The 26,065-nt window shown below is 36.9% G+C and overlaps 1 protein-coding gene across 1 annotated transcript in view; it reads right to left on the bottom strand.

The window, feature by feature from the left end:
* Window positions 1-26,065, bottom strand: part of CNTN5 (contactin 5) — a 265,100-nt gene that overhangs the window by 109,231 nt on the left and 129,804 nt on the right. Inside the window, exons 9-11 of the mRNA XM_054389935.1 lie at window positions 23,920-24,056; window positions 21,823-21,952; window positions 19,391-19,541 (exon numbers count right to left, since the gene is read on the bottom strand). Of these exons, the coding sequence (XP_054245910.1) occupies window positions 19,391-19,541; window positions 21,823-21,952; window positions 23,920-24,056 (418 nt within the window). The remainder of the gene's footprint in view (window positions 1-19,390; window positions 19,542-21,822; window positions 21,953-23,919; window positions 24,057-26,065) is intronic.

The raw sequence follows: 26,065 nt of genomic DNA, 5'->3' as shown, positions 1-26,065 counted from the left end.
GGGGGAGGGAGGGGGGGGGGGAGGGGAGGGGGGGGAGGGGAGGGGGGGAGGGGAGGGGGGGGAGGGGAGGGGAGGGGGAGGGGAGGGGAGGGGGGGAGGGGAGGGGAGGGGAGGGGAGGGGGGGGGAGGGGGGGAGGGGAGGGGAGGGGGGGAGGGGGAGGGGAGGGGGAGGGGAGGGGAGGGGAGGGGAGGGGGGGGAGGGGAGGGGAGGGGAGGGAGGGGGAGGGGAGGGGAGGGGAGGGGAGGGGAGGGGAGGGGAGGGGAGGGGAGGGGAGGGGAGGGGAGGGGAGGGGAGGGGAGGGGAGGGGAGGGGAGGGGAGGGGAGGGGAGGGGAGGGGAGGGAGGGGAGGGGAGGAGGGAGGGAGAGGAGAGGAGGGGAGGAGGGAGGGAGAGGAGGGGAGGAGGGAGAGGAGAGGAGAGGAGAGGAGAGGAGAGGAGAGGAGAGGAGAGGAGAGGAGAGGAGAGGAGAGGAGAGGAGAGGAGAGGGAGGAGAGGAGAGGAGAGGAGAGGAGAGGAGAGGAGAGGAGAGGAGAGGAGAGGAGAGGAGAGGAGAGGGGAGAGGGAAAGAAAAACTGTAACAATCCTGACACTCATGAAAGCATGCCAAAACACAGTGCAGAGACTTGACCTGGTTCTGAATTGCATACAGGTATGGTGTAGTTTTGTAAACTCCCTCAGCCTTTCCCTGTGTGATACATTACACATGCAGTCTCTTCTGCCTGACAGAAGTGTCAATAAATTCCGTTACTTATGTTACCTTGAAAAGGAGGAAGAGTGAGATGAAAGCTTTGTAAAAAGCGAACTTAACTATCAAGAAGGTAGTAACAATAAAATTCTGTGTTACCTGTGATGCAAATCAAGAGTCCATGTTTTCTAATGGCTTTTCAAGTAACAACTGAAAACACATACACTTGTAAAACAAGAGGATGGCAGCTGAGAATGTGAGAATTCTGTAACAGAGATGAGGAAGGGAATCCTAACACCTCAAGAATATAAAATGCCTGCTAGTGAATAATCTCACTGAATGACTTCAGTGGACATACAAAATGCTAGAAACTTCATGATCAGGGACATGATTCTGGGCATTTGTTGGTTTGTGTACTGTAAGACATCTATGAATTTCATTTGCTTCTAGATTTTTGGTTTGAGAGAGGAAATGCTATATGACTCAATCCTGGCTACTACAGAGCCTGAGTTACAGCCTCATTTTTCTGCTAGATTGTTTCACACAGCTTCCACTCGCACACCGCCCGTTTCTCAGGGCATAATTTGGCCTCAGATCTCATCCACCAAATCGAAGCTTATTGTTTTTCAGAGGCAGTGCACACAGAGTCAGGTAGATAGTAAACCTGCATCATAGTTACAACTTGGGCCTGAATATTTTTAATAAAATGTTGCAGTCTAAAATGACTGTTGTCATATATCACCATTAATGCGGTAAATGACTCCCATGACCCTTTGCCTGTCTATAAATCACAAACTATGGAGATATACCAGGGTGACAAGATCCGTCTGTGGATGGTTAATTAAGTGTACAGTTTTTCAAGCTACTAGTTACAAAGAAGCAGAAGTATTTTGTTTTTTTTCCCCTGCAGTAGAAAATTAGACTCGAGATGATGATTTATAAATTAGATTAAGATATACCTTTTCTGGATTATGTGTAAGAAATGCATTTATATCATTGCATGTATATAAAATGTATTTATATTATCTCACTGAAAAAGTGCATATCAAATCTTACACTATTTTATGGACAGTATTTAGCATTTAAAGAGGATCTGATGAGAGCTTCAGCATGTGTCAAACATTTTGTTTTCATGTGTCATGTTGAACATCAGTCTCACTAATACCACTAATTATACTTCAAAGTCTTTTATTATGTTGTGTTTGTGTCTCATGACAAGCAATGTGTCCTGGGACAAACAGCCAGTGCCAGCTGTTCTACATGGAAAACATAAGCTTTTCATCTTGACTTCTGGAATTTAAATAGTGAATTGCATTTCTTCCTCAAAGAATGAAGCTTGCTTATATAAGCATCATTTGTTCTACTAATTCACAAACTCATCTGGGAACTGCATATTCTGGAGTAGTGCCTAGCACAATGGACAGTAAAACAACACTCCTATCAGCTATGTTCTTTCCACATTTTTTGGTAGCTGAATTGTTATAAAACAAAGCAAAAAAGTATTTGGAAAGAATAAAGACATTTTTTTTTGTTCCCTTCTATTAAATTTTCTGCCTTTGATTACGAAATAGCCTTTTACAAAATTGTTGATCACAATTTAGATGTTAGTAGACAAAGTTAGAGGTAATCCAGTAAGGTTACAGTCTGATAACTTTTGCCTAAAAATAATGAACCCAGGAACTGTTAATTTTCACCTTCTTTGATCTTCCTCCCATGTCTTTGAATATATTTCAGAAATTGAAATCCAGCTTCTTTTTTTTTTTTTTTCTTTATGTAGACCTAAGGTAGAAATCACACGGGATTGTTTTAAATACTAAAAATAATTATCTTGGATAATATTCACTCAGAGATTTCAGTTTCTTCATTATGTTTTGTCCTCAGCCTATGAATCTTTTAGTGGTAAACTAATATTTCCTACAAAATTAATAAGGTGCCATTTTTCAGTGCTTTAACTTTCTCATTTTAGCCTTCTATAATATCAGTTCTTTGCTTATGGTCAGTTTACTGCTAAGAATGTGACAGAAGTGGCAGCTTGTAATTTGTCAAGACTCCTTGAGACTTCTTTTAGTCGCTTCAGTAAGTTTATTGCCTATCTAGAGTCCCTTGTGTAGAATCCTTCCTATTGATCAAAATCCTCCACTTACTAAGTGCAAAATCCGGCTTAACAGTACATGGATAATAATGCCACAGAGCAATCTACCACAGAGCTCCGTGGAGTGCTGTTAAGAACCTGGAGCATTGATACTAATTTTTCTCAATCATCCTACTATGACAACATTAGCAGCTGCAGAAAAATTTCTAAGCTTCTGAAATGTGCACTGAAAGCATAGCAGGTATTTATTTTTTTATTTTTCCTAGGAAGGTTTCAACATTGTACAAGGGACTATTAAACTGAAATCTAGAAAAAGAAGTTCCTGTCCTCAACATTTAAGGAGAAAGAAAACTACTTCTGAACCGTCAAAATCAAGAGCTTTAAAGCAAAGTACATTTTCCTGTACTTTGTGTTCACTGAAGAACTACTTCTTTTGTTGGATGAATCAGTTGTGATCAATCTCAGCATAATTTTATCTTTTCCTCCATTGTTTGACTTGAATTGTATGTGGTGGAAATTGCTTCATCTGCTTCACTAATTTAACTGTTGATTTTGTGCTATAGTGAAGTCTCAGTTCAATATGATTATAACAATTTTGTCACCAAAATACAGATGCTTCAAGGTACAGGAAAGCATCTACTTGATTCTATTTTGGCTTCCACATAAAATTTGAGCTCTATAACATCCCTCTCCAGAGTCTGCTTCCCTTTGTATCCTTCTCCAAACTACCCTCCAGCCATTCTTTTACCCAGACACTTCCCAGATGGGGCTGTTGGGGCAGTCTGTTTGTTTGCAGCCTCCTTGATCCTTCATTCTTGTGCTGATGACATAGTGCAGACTGGTACTTCAAGAACTACCAGGAAGCCCTCCAACAGATAGAAATTTAATTTTCAATGTTATGCTCTGGAAATGCTTAAGTACTGAAGATATTAGACAATATATGTAAAAATAATAACTTTCTCTTAGCTCTTTGTTTTTCAGTTTGATCAATTAAGGCAATTTGTAAGTCTAAAACAGCAGGAAAAATCAGATTTATTTTTTTGTCAGATATCTTTGAAATAATAGCAAAAGCAACTACTTCCTAAAATCACATCACAGCTGGAGAGTATAGTGTGGATTGGATAATAAATACTAATCAATACTAATAAATACCTGATAGACAACTGACTCTTTTTTTCAACATTTATTTTTGCTGTTTCCATCATTCTGGATATAGGACCTGGGAGAAAATGTATAAGCTCAGTGCCTTGATTACAGATGAAATCTTGGGAATCTACTCACTGGATAAAGGATCTAAATGTAGAGAAAACTGATTTTTATGGTCAAAGCTGTAAAAATTAAAATCAATTTTACCTCAAGTAAATGGAAAACCTTACCTGTGAGAAAAGGCTTGAGAACTAAACTGGATAAATAAAGAGTTTGAAAATTATTACAGAAAGTAGGAAAGAGGTTATGATGGAAGGAAAATTATTCCAGAGTAAATTATGTTTTGCTACACACTGAAAAACAAATAATGTATTGCACGGGGAGGGAAAAGCAGGGAGAAAGAAGAGCTGCTTGAGTCATTTGAAAGGAAGGAAAAATTAACTCCCTAAACTACAGTACTTCCTCACTTAATGTCCTTAAATTCACAATGAATAGAATGAATCAGGTTATAAAAATGAGTGAATAAATGAGTCCTCAGAACAGAGGAGTTAATAGCCAAGTGATCCTTTGTTTTTTCTCAGTCAGCTTTGTATTATTGAGAATTTAACCATATGTACTACTAAAGAACATGTCTGGCTCTGAAACAAAACAAAACATAGGTGGTAAAAAAAGGGAACTGCAGACTGGCCCTGTGAAAGTCAAATCAGATGATGTGTCGAGATAAATAGAAATATGTTTTTTGTGTAATTATGAAACTGATGATGTAAGAAACAGAATAGGGGTTCCTCTCTGCAGTAACCTGGAAAGGAGCTGCCAGCAAAGTAGAGTTGCCTAGCACTAGGCCATCGGTGCAAACAAGCATTTTGAGACAAACTGAATGACAGGGTGAGAATATGACACCACAAGTTTAAGAAGTAGGCAGTATTCTTTTTATATGTTCACAAAGTTGTGTGAATGGCAGTACAGTAAATGCTGAATAACTCTCATAGCAAAAAGGGCTACAATAAATCCCATGTTTAGGTTTCTGTCCAGTGAAGTATTTTTTTAAAAAAAATCACATTATTACAGAATCACAGAATCAACAAGGTTGGAAAAGACCTCAGAGATCATCAAGTCAAACCTATTGCCTAATACCTAACACCTCCTGACAATTAAACCATGGCTCTAAGTGCCACATCCAATCTTTTTTTTTAACACCTCCAGGGACAGTGACTCCAACACCTCCCTGGGCAGCCCATCCCAATGGCCAGTTATTCTTTCTTTCTTTCTTTCTCCTCTCATTCTGTCACTGGATGCCCGGGAGAAGAGACCAACCCCCACCTAGCTACGGCCTCCTTTCAGGTAGCTGTGGAGAGCAATAAGGATCCCCTTGAGCCTCCTCTTCTCCAGGCTAAACAACCCCAGCTCCCTCAACCTTTCCTCATAGGGCTTGTGCTTCAGACCCCTCACCAGCCTCGTTGCCCTTCTCTGGACACGTTCAAGTGTCTCAATGCCCTTCTTAAACTGAGGAGCCCAGAACTGGACACAGTACTCAAGGTGTGGTGTAACCAGTGTAGAGTGTAGGAGAAGAATGACTTCCACGCTCCTGCTGGCCACACTATTCCTGATACAGGTCAGGATGCCATTGGCCTTCTTGGCCACCTGGGCACACTGCTGGCTCATGTTCAGCCTACTGTCAACCAGTACCCCCAGGTTCTTGCCTCGCTGCTCTCCAGCCACTCCAACCCCAGCCTGTAGGGCTGCATGGGGTTGTTGTGGCCAAAACACAGAACCCAGCACATGGACTTGTGAAATGACATCCTGATGGACTCTGCCCATCTGACCAGCCTGTCAAGGTCCATCTGCAGAGCCCTCCTACCCTCTAACAGATCAACACCTGCACCCAACTTGGTGTCATCTGCAAACTTAACTAATGGTGGACTCTATCTCCTCTATCATATGTCTTGTTTCCTAAAGTGGTACTGCATTCCTGAAAGCAAATTATCAACACTTAAAAAATAAAGAAACACACACAAAAAACCACACATTCTCAAGCAAAAAGTAACAGGCAAACAAAGGTTATATTAAAATTGCTAAATTACAGAATTAAAAGTTTGGAGATTTGATCTGCAAATGAGCAGTGTTCTCAGTTTTGTTATCTGGCCCAGTCAGGTTTATGACACATTCCTCTATGCACTGTGGTCCTGTTGAAAATGTCTGAATTAAGCCTGTTTCATTATTATGTTTATGCAGTCATATTTTTTTCATTAATATAATAATGGAAGTTCCATTCAACAGAACAGGAAACTTTTTGATAAGGAATAAATGCATTTAAATAAATAAGAATTCATTTACTGAGGTAGTTGTAAGTATATAGTTCAACAGAAGTTTGTATTAGATACAGGGGATTCTCCTTGAAAAATCTATGTTATACTCACTGGTATATGCTTTCATCTGAATGACACATGACAGTGGTGTTGAGCCACAGTGCAGAAGTCAAGCATCAAGCATGTCTTGAAGGGAAAACCACATGCTTAAATTCAACAGTCTGAATCACATGAGTCTTTCAAGATGACAGAGCTTAGAAGGCCTTGTGTATTAATGGAATATCAAAGAGGATGTACGATATCCCTGAGTGGGTATTCAATGGACAACAAAGAACTATTGTATAAGCCTTGATCCTGAAAAGGGGCACTGAATGAAAACCCCAAACAAAACAACACAACTACAGTAATACTGTATGACTCATATGTGAAAGTGAGGAAGTGCTGAAAAACTGATTCAAAACAGATTCAGCAGTAAGGGGAATATGGTGACAAAAACTTCAACTGATATACCTTTGTAAATGCTGCTCTTAGTTCTGGAAGCACTGTGAATTTTAAGTTCCTACAAAGAGTATTTTTCATCTGAAGAATATTCAGTACAGAGATAAGGTGTTGTTTCTGGCTAATTGCCATTAAAACCAAGAAGTCACAGTGAAAAATAGCATCTCCAGGCAATGTAAATACAGAGAGTCTTTTAATTCCCTTGTTTTTACATTGAAAAAAATGTAATAAGTATTAGAATTCCCATTACAAGGTTGTCAGAGCAAAATTAGTGCATGGTGCGCTCTGAGACATGGATTGTTGAGAGCTTACTGATGCATGAAATCAGAATGAGGAGAAATGCTAGAATGAGGAGACGGACTGAGAGGGATTCAACTGCAGCCACAGAGATCTCACTCATAAAGTCTGAACTTTTTACCATACTTTCTGCCAAATCCATTTTGAGCTCTAAAGTAAATTAAAGGTGAATTAATGCTATCAATTTTTTGGTTTTATATTGCTTATATAATATCAGTCTTATTGATGGGGGAACTTATCAGTGCTTTATAAATATCTAAAAGGCAGGTGTCAAGTGATGAGGCCAGTCTCTTTTCAGTATTGCCCAGGGACAAGACAATGAGCGACTGGGCAGAAACTAGAATACAGGAAGTTCCACCTGAACACAAGGGAAAAACATCTTTACTGTGAGGGTGATGAAGCACTAGAGAGGTTCACAGAGGTTCAACCAGAGTGGTTGATAAATCTTCTTCTCTGGAGACTATAAAAAATTGCCTGGACACAATCCTGTGCAACTTAATCTGGGTGAATCTGTTTTAGCAGTAGGGTTGGACTAGATGATTCCCAGAGGCCCTTTCCAATCCCTACCAGTCTGTGATTCTGTGAAAAGCAATTTCAGTTTCTGACTAGTAGAAGGTTCTGTATATGTCTGTTAAAGAGAATGCTACTTTCAATACATGTGTTAGTAGCTTACAAGCACGTGGCTTTGGCATAGTGTTTTGCTTTTCTGTAAGAATATAGGCTGCTTTTATTTTGTGAAGAAAATTAGAATTATCTCTTACAGATGCTAAAATCATATCTTGTATATATAAATTATGTTTATTATTTAGATTTTTAAAACAAACCCAGTAGGGTATATGATGCAGAAAGGATAAAGTCCTTCAAAGAAATGCCTTCAGTTCCATAGCGTTAAAATCCAAAAACGCTGTTCACCAAAAGGTTAACTTTATGCAGAAAAGAAAATTTTGGGGTAGAGAAAAACAACTGCAGAAATCTGGTTGTGAGAGAAATCCATGGTGATGCATGTCACTGCAGTAGAGAGTTTTGAGTCTTTGTGTAGTACAATCTTGTTTGGCTCGTTCACCTGTCTGCTGCAGGCTCTCTGTGCAAACCTCAGTCTTAGACCACATACTGCCTGACACAGTCAAGCTTCAGGCCAAACATTTACCAAAGGTGGTAAAACCCTGCCAGTTGTGAGCTATTAGTTGCTTTACAGTTAATGAATTTTCTTCTTCTCTTCCATGATGAAAGAACTGCAGTTTCAGTTTAGCTTGGATTTATTACATGGGGTAATTATAAAAGGTGATTTTAAAAACTTTTTTTTCTTTTTTTTTAACTTATATGGACATGAAATGAAATGATCAGGAAACCTGAGAAAAAAGTAAGTTAAGAGTATGTTCCCATTCCATATATAATAATACAAATAGATACAAAATTTAGGGACAATACTCAGAGTGGATAGACACTCTCAAGATGGAGGAGACTGGAAAAGCATGACTTTAGGCAGTCTTCCTAGATCTTGCCCTGTAGATCATTTACACCTATAGGTCTCCTCCGCTGAAGGAGGAGAAAGACTCATCAGAGAAGGCATTAAAGTCAGCTGACCCTGGACCAAGCATTATGTAAACAGGAAAAGGTGGGTGATCATATTTGTGTGTGTGTAGTGAATTGGTTGCACTGTCTGTCTCAAAAGTCTGAAATCTGTGATATAAAATTCAGCTGGTGGCTGGCTACTAGTCAGCATCCATCACAGACTTACAGATTGGCCACAGCTGTTTACCAGTATATAAAAGGCCTCTAAAACAGCAAGGAGTGCTCTCACTGAGTTCATAGATGATAGCAAATTGAGAGGGTGACAGATGTTCTGTAATGCAGGGCTATTATTCAGATGGACCTCAACAGGTGAGGAAATGGGCTGAGACAAACCTCAGGACAGCTCTCTGTGCAAATACAGACTCAGTATGACTAGATAAAGCTAGGCTGGAAGAGAAGGACCTGGGGCCCTGGTTGACACTGAGCTGAGGTGTGCTTGGGGTAAAGAAGGTCAACCACTTTCTGAGCTGTATTAGTGAAAAAGCAGTGCCATATTGAGAAAGGCAGTTCTTCCCCTCCGGCACTTTTTCTTTGGTGATTTTTTTCTGGGCCACTGAAGAAAAGAAGGACACTGACATCTGGAATGAGTCCAGAAGACAGACAGAGAGATGGTCTCATGAGAGCACTCATCCTGTTCACTAAATATATGTCACTTGGCCTAGTAGTGACGAATTAACATCTCCAGACAACGTTCTTGGGATTGGGTAGCTGCTGTACACATTGAACACTGAAGAAAATTTTGAACAGGAAAGGGAAGATTATATGAAATTTCAGAACTACAGTGATAAAAATACACGATTAATAAACAGTCACTAAACAGTCAAAAGTCTAAGAGATTTCTTTGAGCAGCGCTAGTTGTTCTTGACAAAGAATCAGTAGTGCACAGATCTGAGAATGCTGAAAGAGTTCATTCCTACAAAAATAACAAAAAAGGGAAAGCAAAAGGTCTTTATGCTCTGTGATTTGAGAACTTGTAAAAGCAGAAGGCTCATAGAATCTACATCAAATCAGCAGCATCAGAAGCTGTTTTTCTACAGTCATGCTTCTATCATACCATATCACTTTATTATATTGGTACAATACCATTATCATCGCTTTCCAACAATATTCGACCATGTAATGTGGGGATTTTATGCACTGTGACCTTAAATCTCACCTATGAAAATTGCCCACTTTTCTTATAGGTCTTCCTGAGCTCTTAACTAGGAACTCTAAATTTTTAATCCTTTGCAGATGTTTCAATATTCTTAGGACAGTTAATTTAATGATAGTCTGGCAGAACTTAAATTATATATTTCCTCCTTTTAGGCTGATTATATCTGCTGTGAACATAGGCAAAGGGATAATAGTCAATGAGCATAATGCAAAACCCAAAACCCAAACTTGGAAGCTATTGCTTCCTAAAATTTAAAAACAGAAAATACAGAAATATTTTCCAGGAAGGATTTATCAAGAGGAAAGTAGGAAGGGAAGGGTAAGGTTAAGGAAAGCTCATAGACAAATAACATTGATTGTTTGCTCTTGCTAGGATATTTCCTGGTTTTTTCAAGACTAGTCTACTAAACAGAAGTCTCAGTGCATTCTTAACTTTCCTGTGTGCATAACACCTATGATACTTCTCCCTCTGACTTTCTGTTTATTTGCTGTAGAGGCAGTAGCTGTATATGGCCACTGAAAAGAAAATGAGAAACGCAGGACCGTTTGTTATGTACATAGAAAATCTACTTTCATGGAAGCATCACAAACCTCAAAATAATATGATACTAGTAATTTGCCATGGCAAAATTGGTGCTTTACACAACTGCATCATATTAGAAATAGTTTGTTTCACAGTGTAAATGTGCTTACAATTTACAAGCAATGATAATTCATGTTGGTTTTCCTTAATATTTTTGAATTCTTGCCTCCTCTGTACCATTTATTAACAAGAAACACTTAAGTTCTTTTAAATTCCTTGCCCAAAGGAAAATGTGAAACTAATAATGTCAAAGGCAAGGAATATAACTCTTAATAAGTGGTAGTGTGATTCTGATACTAATTTTGATATTACTTAAAGAAATACCTTGGATTCCCTCAGAGTAGGTATGAAACATTCATGAGGAAATAGGATGTTAGGTTTTGTCTCGGTGAAGTAAATCTGAACCTTAACAACCACAAAGAGTCATGCTTTACAGTGCTTGAAAACATGCAAAAATGTAAACATGACAAATATCCTTAGTTTTGACCTAAAGTGTCTTTTTTTGCTGGATAAGATGCAGTTTCACTGCCAGATATTTCTTAGAAATACAGAATTGAGGCTGTGTATTGGATAGTAAGTTTATGGTCATTTATGTATTGAACTCTGTTCATAGAGTTAGACAGTGGCCTGAAAATCATTGACCTTGAGAGAGCAGTCAGTTGTTTATTGTATGGGGGTTAATTGTAAATTTTAGGGTTTTATTCCTTTCTAACCTAATGCATTTATTTATTTATTTTTGTAATCTTACTATTCCCATTAGAAAGCCAGTTTCCAACATAATTTTTGTCTAGATATCAAACACTTTCTGACATTTCTTGTATACAATTAAATTTTCTGCAAAGCATATCTAAGTTTAAAAAAAATGCATACTTAATATTTGTGATGGTTTAAAACTGTCCTTTTAATTTTTCTTTGCAAAGTTCAAGAAGAGAAAGCGAAAGAATGTAAATAAATCACTGTTGGGTGTAAGAAAGCAAAATAATGATTGTTCTAAAGACTTCCATTGGAGAGATAGAAATGTTTAAGAACCACTACTCAAAACAAGGTTGGGGAGTTGGGCAGTTCGCAACTTGCTGGGCCTGTGTCTGGCTGCTTCTGCTTTTCTGGTTGAAGATAACACACTGACCTTGATGAGCTAAGCCTAACAGCCTCTCTGCTTCTTAACTCTCTGCCTTCTGCCAGGGGAGTCTGGGGGGGAGTTTTTCTGGTTGGGGAGGAGGCCCCTGGGAGAGGCCCCTTGGGGGAAGCAAAGGGAGCTTGGTTGTGCTTTTCTGTTGATTGTAGATATTTTTAAATGTTGTGAATAGTATATATTTGTACATATTCATTGCATTTCTTCATAGATTGTAGATTTGCTTGTAAATACAGCATTCATTTGCTTCCAGACTGAGCTAGCCTGGAAGCAATGGGTACGTAAATATTTACAGTCCATGGATTTTCAATATTGACAGGCTGCAGAATGTCAGAATATCATGTGACAGAAGATGCCAAATGCAATACAAATTCCCTTTACATTTCAAAACTGAATAGTAAATTTCATAATATTGGTAAAATGGTCACTAAATCTTGATGCAATAGGTGACAATCTGTTGAAAAGCTACCCTAACTAATTTAGATTTATGACACATAGGAAAGAATGTTCCCTGGAAATGTGGCTTTCTAGTGCAAAATGGGTTTTAGCAGCTCAAAGGTAGAAGATCTTTGTAGCCTTCACACATATGCTCACAGCTTGGAGTCTGACTATTTCTCAGTCAGGGTTCATTTCACAAATTTCTCAGAATGCCTTGGGAATTTCTTCTCTAACATTTTGTTTCTTGCTAATTTAAAAAAAGTCTTGATGCCTACAGACTTTAAACATTTTACTGCTATGTGGTAACATGTCACTGAGTGATAGTAATTATTATTTATCTATTACTATGTCTATGTCACTAGTTCAGCAACAATGCCGAGAGATTCGGGCTGAGGTAAGACTCTCATGTGCTGCTGAACTTAAACAGAACTTTCTCTATCAAGAAAATAAATAGAGATACTTCTTCTGTGTATTGAAGCTAGGTATCACCAAATGATTTCTATCCTACTAAACGCTGTTAGCATGTGGCAGCATGTGGACAGTCTATTAGGCGTGGCTTTTGGCATGCACAAACTCCTAAGATGCATAAGGGCCGCTTGGGAACAACTACTTGATGCAAGTAATAAAATTCAGCCAGGGACTGACTATTTCATAGCATAGCTGATTGCATCCCAGTGCAATCCCAGGCAACACTGCAAGACAACTTTTAATTTACTTGTGTAGGTAAATCATTTGCCCTAACTAGTACACAGCATTTATAGGAAGGAAAATATGAGACTTGCTTCATATAATGTCCTGGACACTCCTCTGTTGCAAAAGTACCTGTCTTGCTCCATGGCCAGTCACTACAGTTCTTCCTGGGCTACTCTGGCACATGCATGCATGTGTCTGTGTGACCAGGAGAAATGATCTATTAAAAAAAATAGGCCTGTGAAATAAAGGGGCTATTTTTCACCTGAATCAGATTCATAAATCTTTTCATTGTAAAGTAAGAAGCCTGAGACAAGAGAAGGAAATTTCAGCAATTTAATTTTGTCACTGAAACCAGACCTGACTGCACTCATAGGTACAGAAAAGCAATTTTTTTGCCTAAGGCCCAGAAAGCAAGAAACATTTCAGGCATTATGAGTACTGTAAGAGAACATGAGTAAAGAGTACAAGTTATTTAAGAGCGTGGCTAAAATCATTGTCTTGTTGAAACTCATGTTGTGTAATGTAATCAATTAGTGAAACAATGGTGCTTTTGAACAAACATCCTTTGTTTGGTCTTTATTATTATTGTGAATTGATAATCTTGACATTTGTTTTTACTATTTAGTTGAGGTTACCATTGTTTCCCTTTTCTACTTTATAAGCAGAGCTCTAATTCCCATTATGGGCCAGCCACAGCTAAATTAGACCATGATTTACACAAAAAATGTAAAAGAAATTACTTCAAGAACTCTCTCAGGAAGGTACAAGTTTCTGTCATGAAGTTTCTCTTAATGCCCCCTGCACTTTCTCTCTTCACTACTTTTGATCATTAAAGTGCCACCTGGGAATGTGAGTATCAGCTGGTGGCATGAAGTTAAGTGTTTAAATTCCCAGGAATTTTAGAGGAAGTTCGTATTAAGGAAAAATTATGTGGAAAGTCATAGTCTGAAGAGCCTTAGGCAAAGGAAAACCTTTAGGTGACTGATGACTTTTCATACTCTGTGTGGTGCACAAACAGGCAGCCGTGTATAAAACCAGAGAAATGAATCACAGAATCAGAATTCATTAACTGCTTGCTCAACTGATAATTAGTTGTGTAAGTAGACATTAAAGGCATATACAGCATATCCAATTTTAATTGAAAGTGGGTAAGATATGGTAGAACACTTCTTCAATCAACCCAAAGTATGAAGAGAATAATGTTTCTATAAAATACTGTATACTTCAGTGCACAAGTGCCTAAATATACACTTCTGTATTTAAATCAAGCATTATTTCTCTAAGAAGAATCATCAAATGCTTAAATAGCTGTAAAGCAGTATATGAAGTACATTAATAAGGAGAAATGATAGGTGTTATTGTCATGAATACCATTCCTGGGAAGAAAAACTGGGATGTTTCAGATCAGAGAAGTCATATAGAATCTTTTAGATAGAAATTTCCTTGAATATAACCACAGGATTTATTTGGTAGCCTGTGGAAAATGCTGTTTGTTAAACTTGAGTACATAAGCCATTTTCTTTGGATATTTAACTGGGGACACAAAGGAAAAGCTTCAGACTGCTTAATAGTCTGCTCCTTTAGCTGGGTTAATTCAGAAGGTCTTTCTTTATTACTATGAAAAAAAATTGTGGCATTTTCAACAAAAAGTGGAATGGTAGTAAGCTGAGTTACGGTCCTGTCTGTGTGGCTGGTCATGAAGATACAGAAAAACTTGTGCCAGACTCAAGTTGAGACTGATGCAACTTAGGAACCAACAGACAAACTGAAATTCACAGTTCAGAGTAAATGTTCCCATCCATTTTACATATATACTTTCTTTTGTTTTCAGTTTAAACAAATGTTAACAAACCACAGTTAGATGAAATCAAAATTCTTTTGGAAAGCTACCCCTTTGATTATGAATAGAGCATATAATACATACCTCTGTTGCAAGCAAATACATAAAATACATGTTCATGTTTACAAACATAACACAACATGTACTAACCAAAGCACTTCATAAAATTTAATACAAATTTCACCTGCAAACCCACATATTTTATTTTCTTGTTTCTGCTCTGAAACAGCCTTCTTACTTTTTTGTTTTGTTTTGTTTTTTTTTTTTTAATAACAATTGAGCTATAAAGCCACTAAGCCAGGATTTTACAACAGTAACAATGACAGATCCTTAAATATAGTAGACTGAAGAGTAAAATTGTAATAAGAACTTGTCAAAACTGAAAATGAAGGAGTCTGAGAGACCAGAAAAAACATAAAACCATCAGTTTCTAAGTTTTGTATGATGTTATTTTTAGATTTATATGCTCTAGGTGTTCCTACTAATTGCATAGGAAAGTGTAACAGAAGAAATATCTAGGTATACAGAACAACTCTTCTGTAGTTCAATGATTTCAGCATTAACCTGGAGGTAGATAAAAGCCAATAGTCTCAGGCTGCCCTGTAGCAATGCTATATTAGTGTTTGAATTTAATGTCCCCATACAAGATCTTTTTCTTCTCTCTCTTTTCTCTGGCTTTTTTTCACATCTACTGAATGTTAGACACAGCTGAAAGAACAAAAAATGATGCAAGCTTAGGTAAAGGCACAATTTCAGCAGCCTCAAGTGTGGATTGAAATTTTATATCTGCATTATTATGAAGGCAGAACTTCCTCATTATTATTTTGCTGTGTTTTTAATGCCTGATAGTTTCACAAATATTCATGTATCCCAATTTTCAGTATCTACTAATTTTATTTGTGACATTTAAACACTATTTGTCAGGGCACTCGCTATTAACATCCAGTACCTCAATATAGAGCTACTACAGGCTCTCTATGGCTGAAAATCGGTCCAAACGACCTCAGGTGAAACACAGTAAAAAAAGAACATGTAAAGAAGAAAGTAACTTTGCTACATGGTATTACACAGTGGATAGGTTTTGATGAGTAAGTAACATTTAATTTTCATGAATTTTGATGGCCAAGCAGGTTTAGGGCAAAGAATTTCGTGTGTCATGAAAGAAGCTTTGATATTAATTCATTAAATGGACATCTTTGTTATAGATCAGCATCTCCCAGTTGATTGACACATTGGTCAACTGATACACACACTGATAGGAGGGAGTAAACAGACACAGCCTGACCCTTCTCAGTGGTGGCCAGTGACAGGATAAGAAACAATGGACACAAACTGAAACACAGGCAATTCCATTTAAATATTAATTCCATTTAAACATAAAAACATCTTTCTTAACGTAGGGGTGATTAATTAGGATAGAACAAGGTTTACAGATAGGCTGCGGTGTCTCCATCCTTGGAGATATTCAACATTTGAGTGGACACGACCTTGAGCAACCTGTTCCAGCTGATCCATGCCAATCTCAGATGTTGGTATCATTCAGTAAAAAATGAATAAAAAGGTTTTACCCACTTGCAGTCAATAAAAACCCACCATGATGCCTACTGCATGGATGGGGATATTGAAGTTTGTGTCCAAGGCTAGGCTATTACACTCAAGCTACCTGAAGTTTCCTCTACGGCTTAACCTGAAGGAGTATCTTCAAAACTACTTCAAATAGAAGTGGAATGCAGGAAAAGAATTGCTCCATAGGAAAAGTGGCAGGTGGAGCACTTTTATCATTTATTTTCCTCACAGAAACTCTTAATACAGTTAGGTCCTCAGGCAAAGGTAACCTCAGAGCTAGGTGGATGAATTTGAGCAATTATATAAATAATATAAATATGTTTTAAATGTAAGAGAAAGAACAAACCCATATTAATAAAGACTTGTTTTTTAATACCTATGACTCCTCAATCATGTGTTTAAATATCAGCTGTATTCACTACTGCAGGGCAATCTACAAAAGAAAGGTAGGTGACTCTAAGGAAATGATGAAACAGAGATTACAGTTCATGGAGTAATGGCTCATGAAAATTTGTGCAGTAGTAAATCATTAGAAAATACCTGTGATTTATAGAATCCTGAACACAGAAACTGAAAAAAATTATGAACAATTTTTGTCCAGAATGTAATAATTGACTTTATCATTATTAGTCATGATTTATATTTGTGAGTAACTGACAGCAGTTTACAGTCTATTCTTCTGTGTATTATAGAGATTATTATCTGCACAAAATAATGTTATGATATATTCCTTTTTATTGCCTTCTTTTAGTTTGATACAAAAGTTAAAAATTATGTTTAATTGGAAACAGGCTCCTGACATGCTTTCTGATATGAATAGTCTGAGTCTGGATCTTATTTAGAAGCTGATGCTAAAATAGTAAAGGAGGAGATTAGGAAGTATTTAATTAGAACAGTTCAGAAACTTCATTAAAATGTTTGTTCATCACTGTACTCTTGCCCAAGGGCCCAATTCTTCCTATTAGGACCTAAATCAAAGTTCCTAACAAACATTTTATTATAAAGCAAAGCATAAACTTATTCTTCAAGAGTTAGATCCCAATATAATCCACTTTTCTATAAAACCAAATTTACTTATTGTAGTGGTTTGAAAATCAAGAGACTGATATTCCTCACTACCAGAATTCATGAATTTATAGTATTTGTATGACTGTAAGGTGTTATCATCCTGGACAGGGGATTCTGGGTCGCTCTCTCACTTTCCAGGTTCTGAGTGTGGGTGTTTCTCACTTGCTTTCAGGATTTCTGTGTGGTATTTTCCCTTTCTTTCTGTTTTATGTACACACTGATGTAGCCTGATACTTTTGTAGTGGAGAAGTAAATATTCTATTCAAGTCAACTAAGGAAAACTCCCTGCCCTTTTTTTCCTTCCTGTCTTATGACTTGGTGAGAGGAGAGGGAGAAGGCAGGAGGGGGACAGGGGGCAGGAGCACTAAAACCATAACATTTATGAACTAAAAGATTTTAAAGTTCTTTATTAAATAAATATGCTTCCATATGAATAATTTAATCAAATTTATAACATTATGACATTGCAACACTCAGAATGATAATTTCTGTCAGCAAACAGCTGTGAATATCCTACTTGTTTTGCTCTTAGAGAGTTTCTACTCATATAGAACCCAGTTCAAAATGCCTGTTATAATAAACAGATGCTTTCCAAGTTGAATCAAATTATCTGGCTGTTTAGAATAATGATTGCACACCAGGGGAAGCAAACCAAGGATATATAGAGTGTGAATATGAAGACCGTGAGTTGGATAATTTGTTCAAATTTAAAAACAGACCAAGAAAGATGGAACTCATGCAGACTCTTTCCACAGTTGTGTTGCCAAGTGAGTGACTTCAGTGTATCAAGTGAATTTGAAACATTTGAGGCTTTCAGACAGAATTAAATTCCGGGAGCTAGAGTCAAGGTCTGACTTCAGTGAGAACTGTACAAGAGCAAGAGTACACTCAGCCTTCTGCTCAGTTACAAATGGACTAAAAATTAAGTTGAACACATCCTAAGTCTTTTAAAGATTTTAAATACTTCAACCTGTTCTTTTTCTTCCATGTTTCATTTCCCATTCCAGTCTCTGTCAAGATAAGCAAGTATCAAAAAGCTGCAAATGCCAGAACTATATCAGCTCTTATTTTACAAGATTTTAACTTCAGAGGTAGGCTATGTTTTGACAATTACCAAAATGTTTTACTGGTCCTGGATCAAAATGTGATTTACATCTGGTGATCAGAGAAAACATAGTGAGTTCTGTGGAGATGAGAGAAAATGGCCATGTAATGAAAATAGTGTAGCTACAGCATAGAGACGTTAGTCTCAAGATAGTTGACATAATCAACGTCTGTATAAATATCATTCAGTCCTATCTTGTCAATATATACTATATGACTCATTCCTGTTAGGAAAATGTTATATATAAAGCTGTTTCCCACTGCCTCAGCAAAGAAATCATGGCATGAAGAGTTACACATTTATCCTTCTCTGAACAAACCAAATGGTATGAGGTGAAAATGGAACTTACCTGAATGAAATGGTTTTTGCAGGTAACAAGGAAGGATGTGCTCTGCTGCTTTCATCAGTATTGCACAAACGAACAAAAAGGCCTTGCTTTTATCTTTTTGACTAATGCCATACAAGGCATTTTAAGTGGTTAATTCACATATTTCACCAGAAAGAAGATAAGATTGCTCTGTCTACTTAAAGACTGGCAAAACATTCTAGTGTACAGACACGTAATCTTGTAAAGTGCAATTACAGCTGGCATTTAACCTGCAGTGCTTAAACTATGTTTAACATACAGAGCTGGACGAAGCTTATTTAATCAAGCATATTCTATTAAACAGCTGTGCTGCTGAGTACAGGAACTACTTGTGTAATTAAATCCTATAATGCAATCATTGTGATGAAGCTGCAAATCTGCCTTATTAAAATTATTTCAAATGAATGAGCACATTTGATATTTTATGTGGTCTTGACTACTCCAGTCTCTGTGCTTTTAGTACTTTCATACACTAAATTTGTAATATCTCTACAATGTAAATGATTTTTTTTATTTTTTAAATGAGTAACAGACAAAATACAGAAAAAAAAAACAAAAAAACAAAACAAACAAACAAACAAAAAAAAAACAACCAAAACCCAACCAAACAAAAATACGCCCAACAAACTCCCTTTCATCTGTCTGCATCTCCCAACCATTTTAAGACTTTTCATTTCAGTATTGTGGAAACAATCAAGTCACTACTGCCAGACAAGCAGACTGACAAAATAATTATGCCATACCTATGCTAACATATCCATATTCCTGTCACTTGCTGTATTTTCCTCTTATATCACAGAATGAAACATACAAACACAATATTTAGTTTACCAAACAGGCTTCTGACCTCTTACTCTCTCTTAATGCTTTGTCTCCTTTCTTCCAAGTGATAGTTGGCTTTGGAGAAGCTTGTGGCTTGCACTCAATGACAACTTCTTGGCCCTTGGTAATAATTATAGTTTTCTTCATTTGATTTGGTGGGAAAGTGGGAGCTGAAGCTGTTAAAAAGAAGGAAGATGACTTTACGGAGAACAATCTCAGCTTCGTGTTTCATTACATTCTAGTAGAAGATTAGAATAATAGATTTGTTTTGGGTATAGAATCCCCATTTTTCACTTGGAAATTGTTACACTGAAGATTTAATCCAGTTCATTATGAATCAGTGAGATGCCCTTCACATCATCTCACTAAAGCAAGATTGTGAAATCCAACAGCTTTAGAAATCAAATATTGAAGTTGATTTAGTTACACCATCTCTAAAATTTTTTGATTTGGTAAATAACTTGTTAGAAATAAATAGTTCAAAATTAAAGAAATTTGAATTACGTAACTATCCAAAATGCAGTCTTTAGTTAATGCTTACAAAAAATACTGCTGTTAATGAAATTTTATTGCTTTCACTTTTTATATTTGTTTGAATACTTGGAACTGAAAAAATGAGTTCTTAATAAGAAATATTTAACCATGTTGTCTTAATATTTCCCTTTTCAAGAAGTCCCATTGATTACCATACATCACCTCAAGGAATAAATATATCACAAAATGATGCTAATTACTGTAATTTCACATCAGGAAAGGACAGTTATTCTCAAATAATCTCATATGTTGGTGTGTTTTTAAAACTATTTTTGCGAAATCAAAGCCCTTTCTTGCAATTATGTCAGATACACATATAGGAAGCTATTACACTCTATTGTCTCAAGCACATAGGAATTTCCTACCATTATTTTGGATAATTTTCATACCAGACCTATTTATATGGACAATTTATTCCGTTCTTCTCCCTTTAATAACCCAGAAAATTAAAGTCAACTGCTTCTTTAATGCAACATTATGGTTAAAACTTAACAGGGGTACAATTTTACAAATGACCAAACGAAAGACTGATCTTAACTGCACCAACATATAATGGCCATTTCCAGTTTTGGGGAACATCAAAGAAAGCGTGCAACTACCTGATATAATAGGTACTCTTATTTTATAATAGACTCATAGAATCAGTCAGGGTTGGAAGGGACCACAAGGATCATCTAGTTCCAACCCCCCTGCCATGGCCAGGGACACCTCACACTAGATCAGGCTGGCCAGAGCCTCATCCAGCCTGGCTGCAAACACCTCCAGGGATGGGGCCCCAACCACCTCCCTCGACAACCCATTCCAGACTCTCACCACTCTCATGGGGAAGAACTTCTTCCTCACATCCAGCCTGAATCTCCCCACTTCCAGGTTTATTCCATTCCCCCTAGTCCTATCACTACCTGATAGCCTAAAAAGTCCCTCCCCAGCTTTCTTGTAGGCCCCCTTCAGATACTGGAAAGCCACAAGAAGGTCACCTCAGAGCCTTCTCTTCTCCAGACTGAACAGCCCCAACTCTTTCAGTTTGTCCTCATAGGAGAGGTGCTCCAGCCCTCTGATCATCCTGGTGGCCCTTTTCTGGACACATTCCAGCATGTCCATATCCCTCTTGGAATAGGGGCTCCAGAACTGGACACAGTACTCCAGGTGGGGTCTCACCAGAGCTGAGTAGAGGGGGAGAATCACCTCCCTTGACCTGCTGGCCTCACTTCTCTTGATGCAGCCCAGGATCTGGTCGGCTTTCTGGGCTGCAAGTGCACATTGACAGCTCATGTTGAGCTTCTTGTCTAGCACCCCCAAGTCCCTCCCCTCAGGGCTGCTTTCTAACCAGTCTAGATATAAGAGACAGAGCAAGAGAACAGTGTAAGAAAGAGGTATCTCTTTGCTGAATGAATCAGAAATTACAAAGGAATGTATTTGCTGTACTATGGGTGATATTTGCTCAAGTATGTAATTTCCAGTATTTGATCAGTTCTGGTAGCTTCACAAGAAATTTTTACACCTTTGAAATTAAGATCATACTTAATGACCTCTGAAAAATGGCCAGGGTAAAAGTAATAATTTAATTTTAATAGAGACTGAAATATATTTCCTTTCTTTGAGTTTCTTCCCCTGCAGTTAATTCTGAAAGATTAAAAAATATTTTTCTATTTATTTGAACTGAAATAGCCTTGTGTGAGAAATGGTCATAAAATGTAACTGAGTAATTTATGAAAGGAAATTTTTGGTTAACACAATGACCTGTGCTTTCTTAGACAACAAAGGACTCACAGATAAATAACAAAAATAAAAAGGAACTCACTTTTATCTGCTCAGCTAAGTTTGGTCTGACAGAAGCTCTTCCTTATCATAACAGATCAAGAACAAATGTAATTATCAAAGGGGAAAAAAGGGAACTGCCTGCTCTTTTTCAATAATACTCACCTAAAATCTTCAGTTCAGCACTGGCATAAATGGTGCCATACTTATTTTCTGCTAAGCACTGATACATTCCTGCATCTGAAACATTCACACTGTGGATCATCAGAACACCATTAACCATCTCAATCCTGGTCTGTAAGGGAAAAGAAATTGAAAAATCTATAAGCAAACAGGCACTGGAAATTTGCTGTGCTGTAAGCTTAAGGCAATGGGACAAAAGATATTATTAAGCTAAAATAAAACTGAGAAACAAAGTTCCTTGGGCTGAATTTTTTCTTTTCATATAAGGAATGACAAGAATAAAGCAGATGGAGGAAGGCAGAAAAAAAATCCAAAAATATTTGAAGATTTGAAGGTAAATATTTTTAGTGGAAGTTATCAATTTCCAAGGCTTGCTAATGTCTGCTTGGGTGGTTGTTTTTTTTTGTGTTTTGGTTTTTTTTTTTTTTTTTGCTATTACCTTTACATGACTTTTAAAAGCAGTGCACCTGGGGAACTTTAATGAGGCAAGAACTCAGTTGTGAGTGTAACATATCTGGTGATTTTCACATCTCTAGCAAGTATTTTATTTCAGTCATGGTAGTATTCTCCTGGTCTTTAAAGGCTGCTTGCATAAGTAAGAGCAAAAGTGTCTAATTGCCTCATCATTAGTGTAAATTTCTTCTTTGACAGGTCCACTAGTAGAAATTAATTACCACAGCTGGAACAGAAGGGGCATTAATAGCTGTTTATTGAAAAGTGTACCACATGGAGCTGTATAATGAATAATTTGAACTACAATAAAGCATCTCTAGATTTCATTATTAGGGTTGTACATTTAATTAAAAATGGATAAAAAATAAAGAGCTTGAAATGCAGAGGAAACAGAAAAAAGTTCTCTCCATTGTAAGCCCCCAGTTTAAACTGAAATTTAATTTGACATTTCAAAGCCTGGTGCAACTAATGGGTTGGAAAATCAGAAAACTAAAAAGAAGAGATATTGAAATTGCTTCAATCTCAGGACTAATAAGTCCAACTAAGAGGGCAGAAATGGGTAAAGTTAAGGCGTATAGTCTTATTTTTAAATGCCTCATAACTTCAAAAATGAACTGTGTTTGTGTTTCCTTTCTCAATTTTTGCATAATTTGTTGATGTTCACAGTCAGAGACGATATTTGCAAAAAACAAAGGCATTACACCTTTCATATTAATAAATCAAGTCTATCAATTAATTTCCAAATGGAGACATTTTTTCCCCCAGAATTGAACAGCTTTATTTCAATCTGGAAAAAATACATGAAATACATTTACAAAGGTTTGGTTTTAGTTTGGGGTTTGAGGGTTTTTTTTGTTTGTTTGTTTGGGTTTTTTTTACCTTAAGTATCTTGAGGCTGTAAAAATGGAAAGCTGCTAGTCAGAAAACCACATGATTTTGGTTGATACATTGATGGTTTAGTGAAAGGAAAAGAACAAAGTGAAATAAAAATCAACCCATGAGTGGTCTTTTGAAAGGAAAATATTTGATTCTAAAATATATCAGGTAACTATAGTTAAAGACCTTTTTAAGAGCTAATATGAAGTATTTTAATGGTTTTGGTGGTTTGTTCTGCCGCTCACAGAGAATTAAAAGACTTTGATGAAAATACAATAGTCATTGTCCCTTCTACATTAGCCTGTTAGTGTTTTGAAGAATTATGATTATTTACAAACAAAAAATAACATAACTTTGGGAGAAATGTGAAGGAATCTGATTCAGTAAATACAGTCCTTCTCTGAGTTGTGGATCTTTTTTAATAGAGAAAAATTTTAGATACAAAAGAAAAAACTAAACATACTGGAAATTGCTTAGACGTACATTACAGTACAATGGCAGATGCTGTTTCAGGCACAGCTCAGAAGATTCCCATCTCCTAAATATTACTGATGAATTACTGATGGGTGTGATTTTACACTGCTTGAGATAGTTCAGAGGGAATACACCCAGACAACTTGCCTGTATGGTAACATTTAAAACACTAATGTAGAAAACAGCAATTTCTGAGGTGTTTTTCAGTACATCTTCAACTGACTTAGAATGAAAGGAGAAACATGCAACATACTCTTGACTCCTCTTCTAATGTACCTGTGGCCAGAGAGGAACTCCATTTTTCAGCCAACGATACGTGGGTCTTGGCTTTCCAGTGGCTTTACATTCCCATCGGAGTTGATCTCCACTGTCTAACTGAGTATCATTAAGTTTCTCCACCCATTGTGGGTAGGCTGCAAGAAAAAAAAATAGCGTGCTACACACAAAGCATATAAACTGGTAAGTCTCTAGCTGATATGCAAAGATCTAACCAATTAAAGATCTTAAATTGTGGCTACAAATCTTAGTTTACTCTCAAAAAGAAGTACATTTAAACAAACAATGAAAACCAAATGAGAAAATAATAAAATTAATAAAACTCTATAGCTTTAAAGGAAATGCTTTAATAGCAAAAGACAGTGAGCAGTATCATCACAGTATCACAGTGTATTAGAGGCTGGAAGGGACCTCAAGAGATCATCAGGTCCAACCCCCCTTCCAGAGCAGGATCACTTAGGGTAGTCTGCACAAGAATGCATCCAGGTGGGTTTTGAAAGTCTCCAGAGAAGGACACAGGAACAGAAAAGATTATAAAGCTCTCTGATTAATAAAATCCAATGGATTCAATTACTGCACTGTCTATTAATGCATTTGTTATTGATGAATTTAGGAGCATTTGCTTGCTATAGAATATTTAGCAACTTTTCAAGACCTAAGCTATTTCAGTTTTCATAAGGAGTTTTGCTTGTTTGTCAATCATCACTGACTGTTTCTTGTAGCATTCTCATGTTTTATTCAGCTGGGAATGATTGGGCATTTGGTAAAGTATTTGCACATAATTTTTTTAAGTGTCTTGAGTTGATTTCATATTTCAAGGGAGAAAATACTTTTAATGTTTTTAAGCACAGAACACATGAGATTCTGTGATTTCCAGCATTCATCAGGAGTACAAATTACACAGTAAGTCAAGGTTAAACCAATTTTTTTTTTTTTTAAAGATAGGAAGTTAGGTGTATGCATGATCAATATTACGTAAATTTCATGTTAAAAAGCAGGGAATAACTTTTGCAGAGAAGCAGATCTTTAATGCAGCAGTCAGTTATCTATGTGTAAGATATTATAATTTGAAAAACTTTGTACAGCTCATTGGGGAACTGAGAATTCATATGCAGAAATAAAAATATATGCTTAATAGCCAACTCTTGGGTTTCCACACTGCAGCCACATCAACTTGTATAGCAAAGAGGATGATAGATGAAATTAATTAACTTAATCATATTAAATCTTGAGAGTTTTTAGGTTTTGGATAGTTTTGTTTTGGTGTTTTTTTGTTTAGTTTCTTTTTTTTTTTTTAATTGAAGAGAGTAAGTAGCTAAAAGACTTTCTGTTCTAAAGGAATGTAAAATTCTTCTGCTTGGCATGAGCAGAAATCCAGATCTGTCACAACAAAGCCCTGCTTCAAATGTCAGATAATTGATAACGTACTTTAACATGCGGAACTGAGTTTAAAAATAAATCTTTGAATCTATCTGGCATTTGACAGGTCACCAATCAAAGATGTGAGAAGATACGAAAAGGCATGACAGTTGACTAACTGCTTCTAGCTTACATCTTGTGCATGGATGATAAAGAAAATGAATGAGGTGTCTGTCATTCCTAAGCAGAGAACTGTCTGCTTCAGAGTCCCTGACCAGGCAGTTGTCAGGAGCTGGAAACATATCAGAAAAAGGATCCTTCATTTCCCTTTTAGTAGAGGAAAACAGAAATACAACTGACCTAACCTCATTTCCAAATCCAAGACTAAAAACATATGCTATGCTATTCTTACTACAGTCAAAGCAATGCATGACATGCTCCAGATGTCCTCCAGTGCACTAAATAATTTGATTCTTAAATTATATTAAAGGTTCCAGGAAATCCCCAGAAACAATTTGCGGTAGTCTCTGTTTACTTGTTGCCTACTAGTTGTCCTAAAACTATAATCTGATTGCGTTGTCTAGTTGATACTGTTGTTTTCTTTCTGAGTGTTTTGGTACGCAGAGAGGAAGCATGGTGAGAAGCAATTGTTTCATTTGCAAATGAGTACACTTAAATGATTTTGGAAGATGTGACAAATGTGCAACTGAAAATTCATAAAAGTTAGCCAGGTGCTATAAAAATCATGCAGTTTCAAAGAGATACTTAACTCTTCTTATTTATATTT

This window comes from Indicator indicator, chromosome 1, assembly GCF_027791375.1.
Source record: "Indicator indicator isolate 239-I01 chromosome 1, UM_Iind_1.1, whole genome shotgun sequence".
NCBI lineage: Eukaryota > Metazoa > Chordata > Aves > Piciformes > Indicatoridae > Indicator > Indicator indicator.
This window is presented reverse-complemented; position numbering and strand designations above follow the sequence as displayed.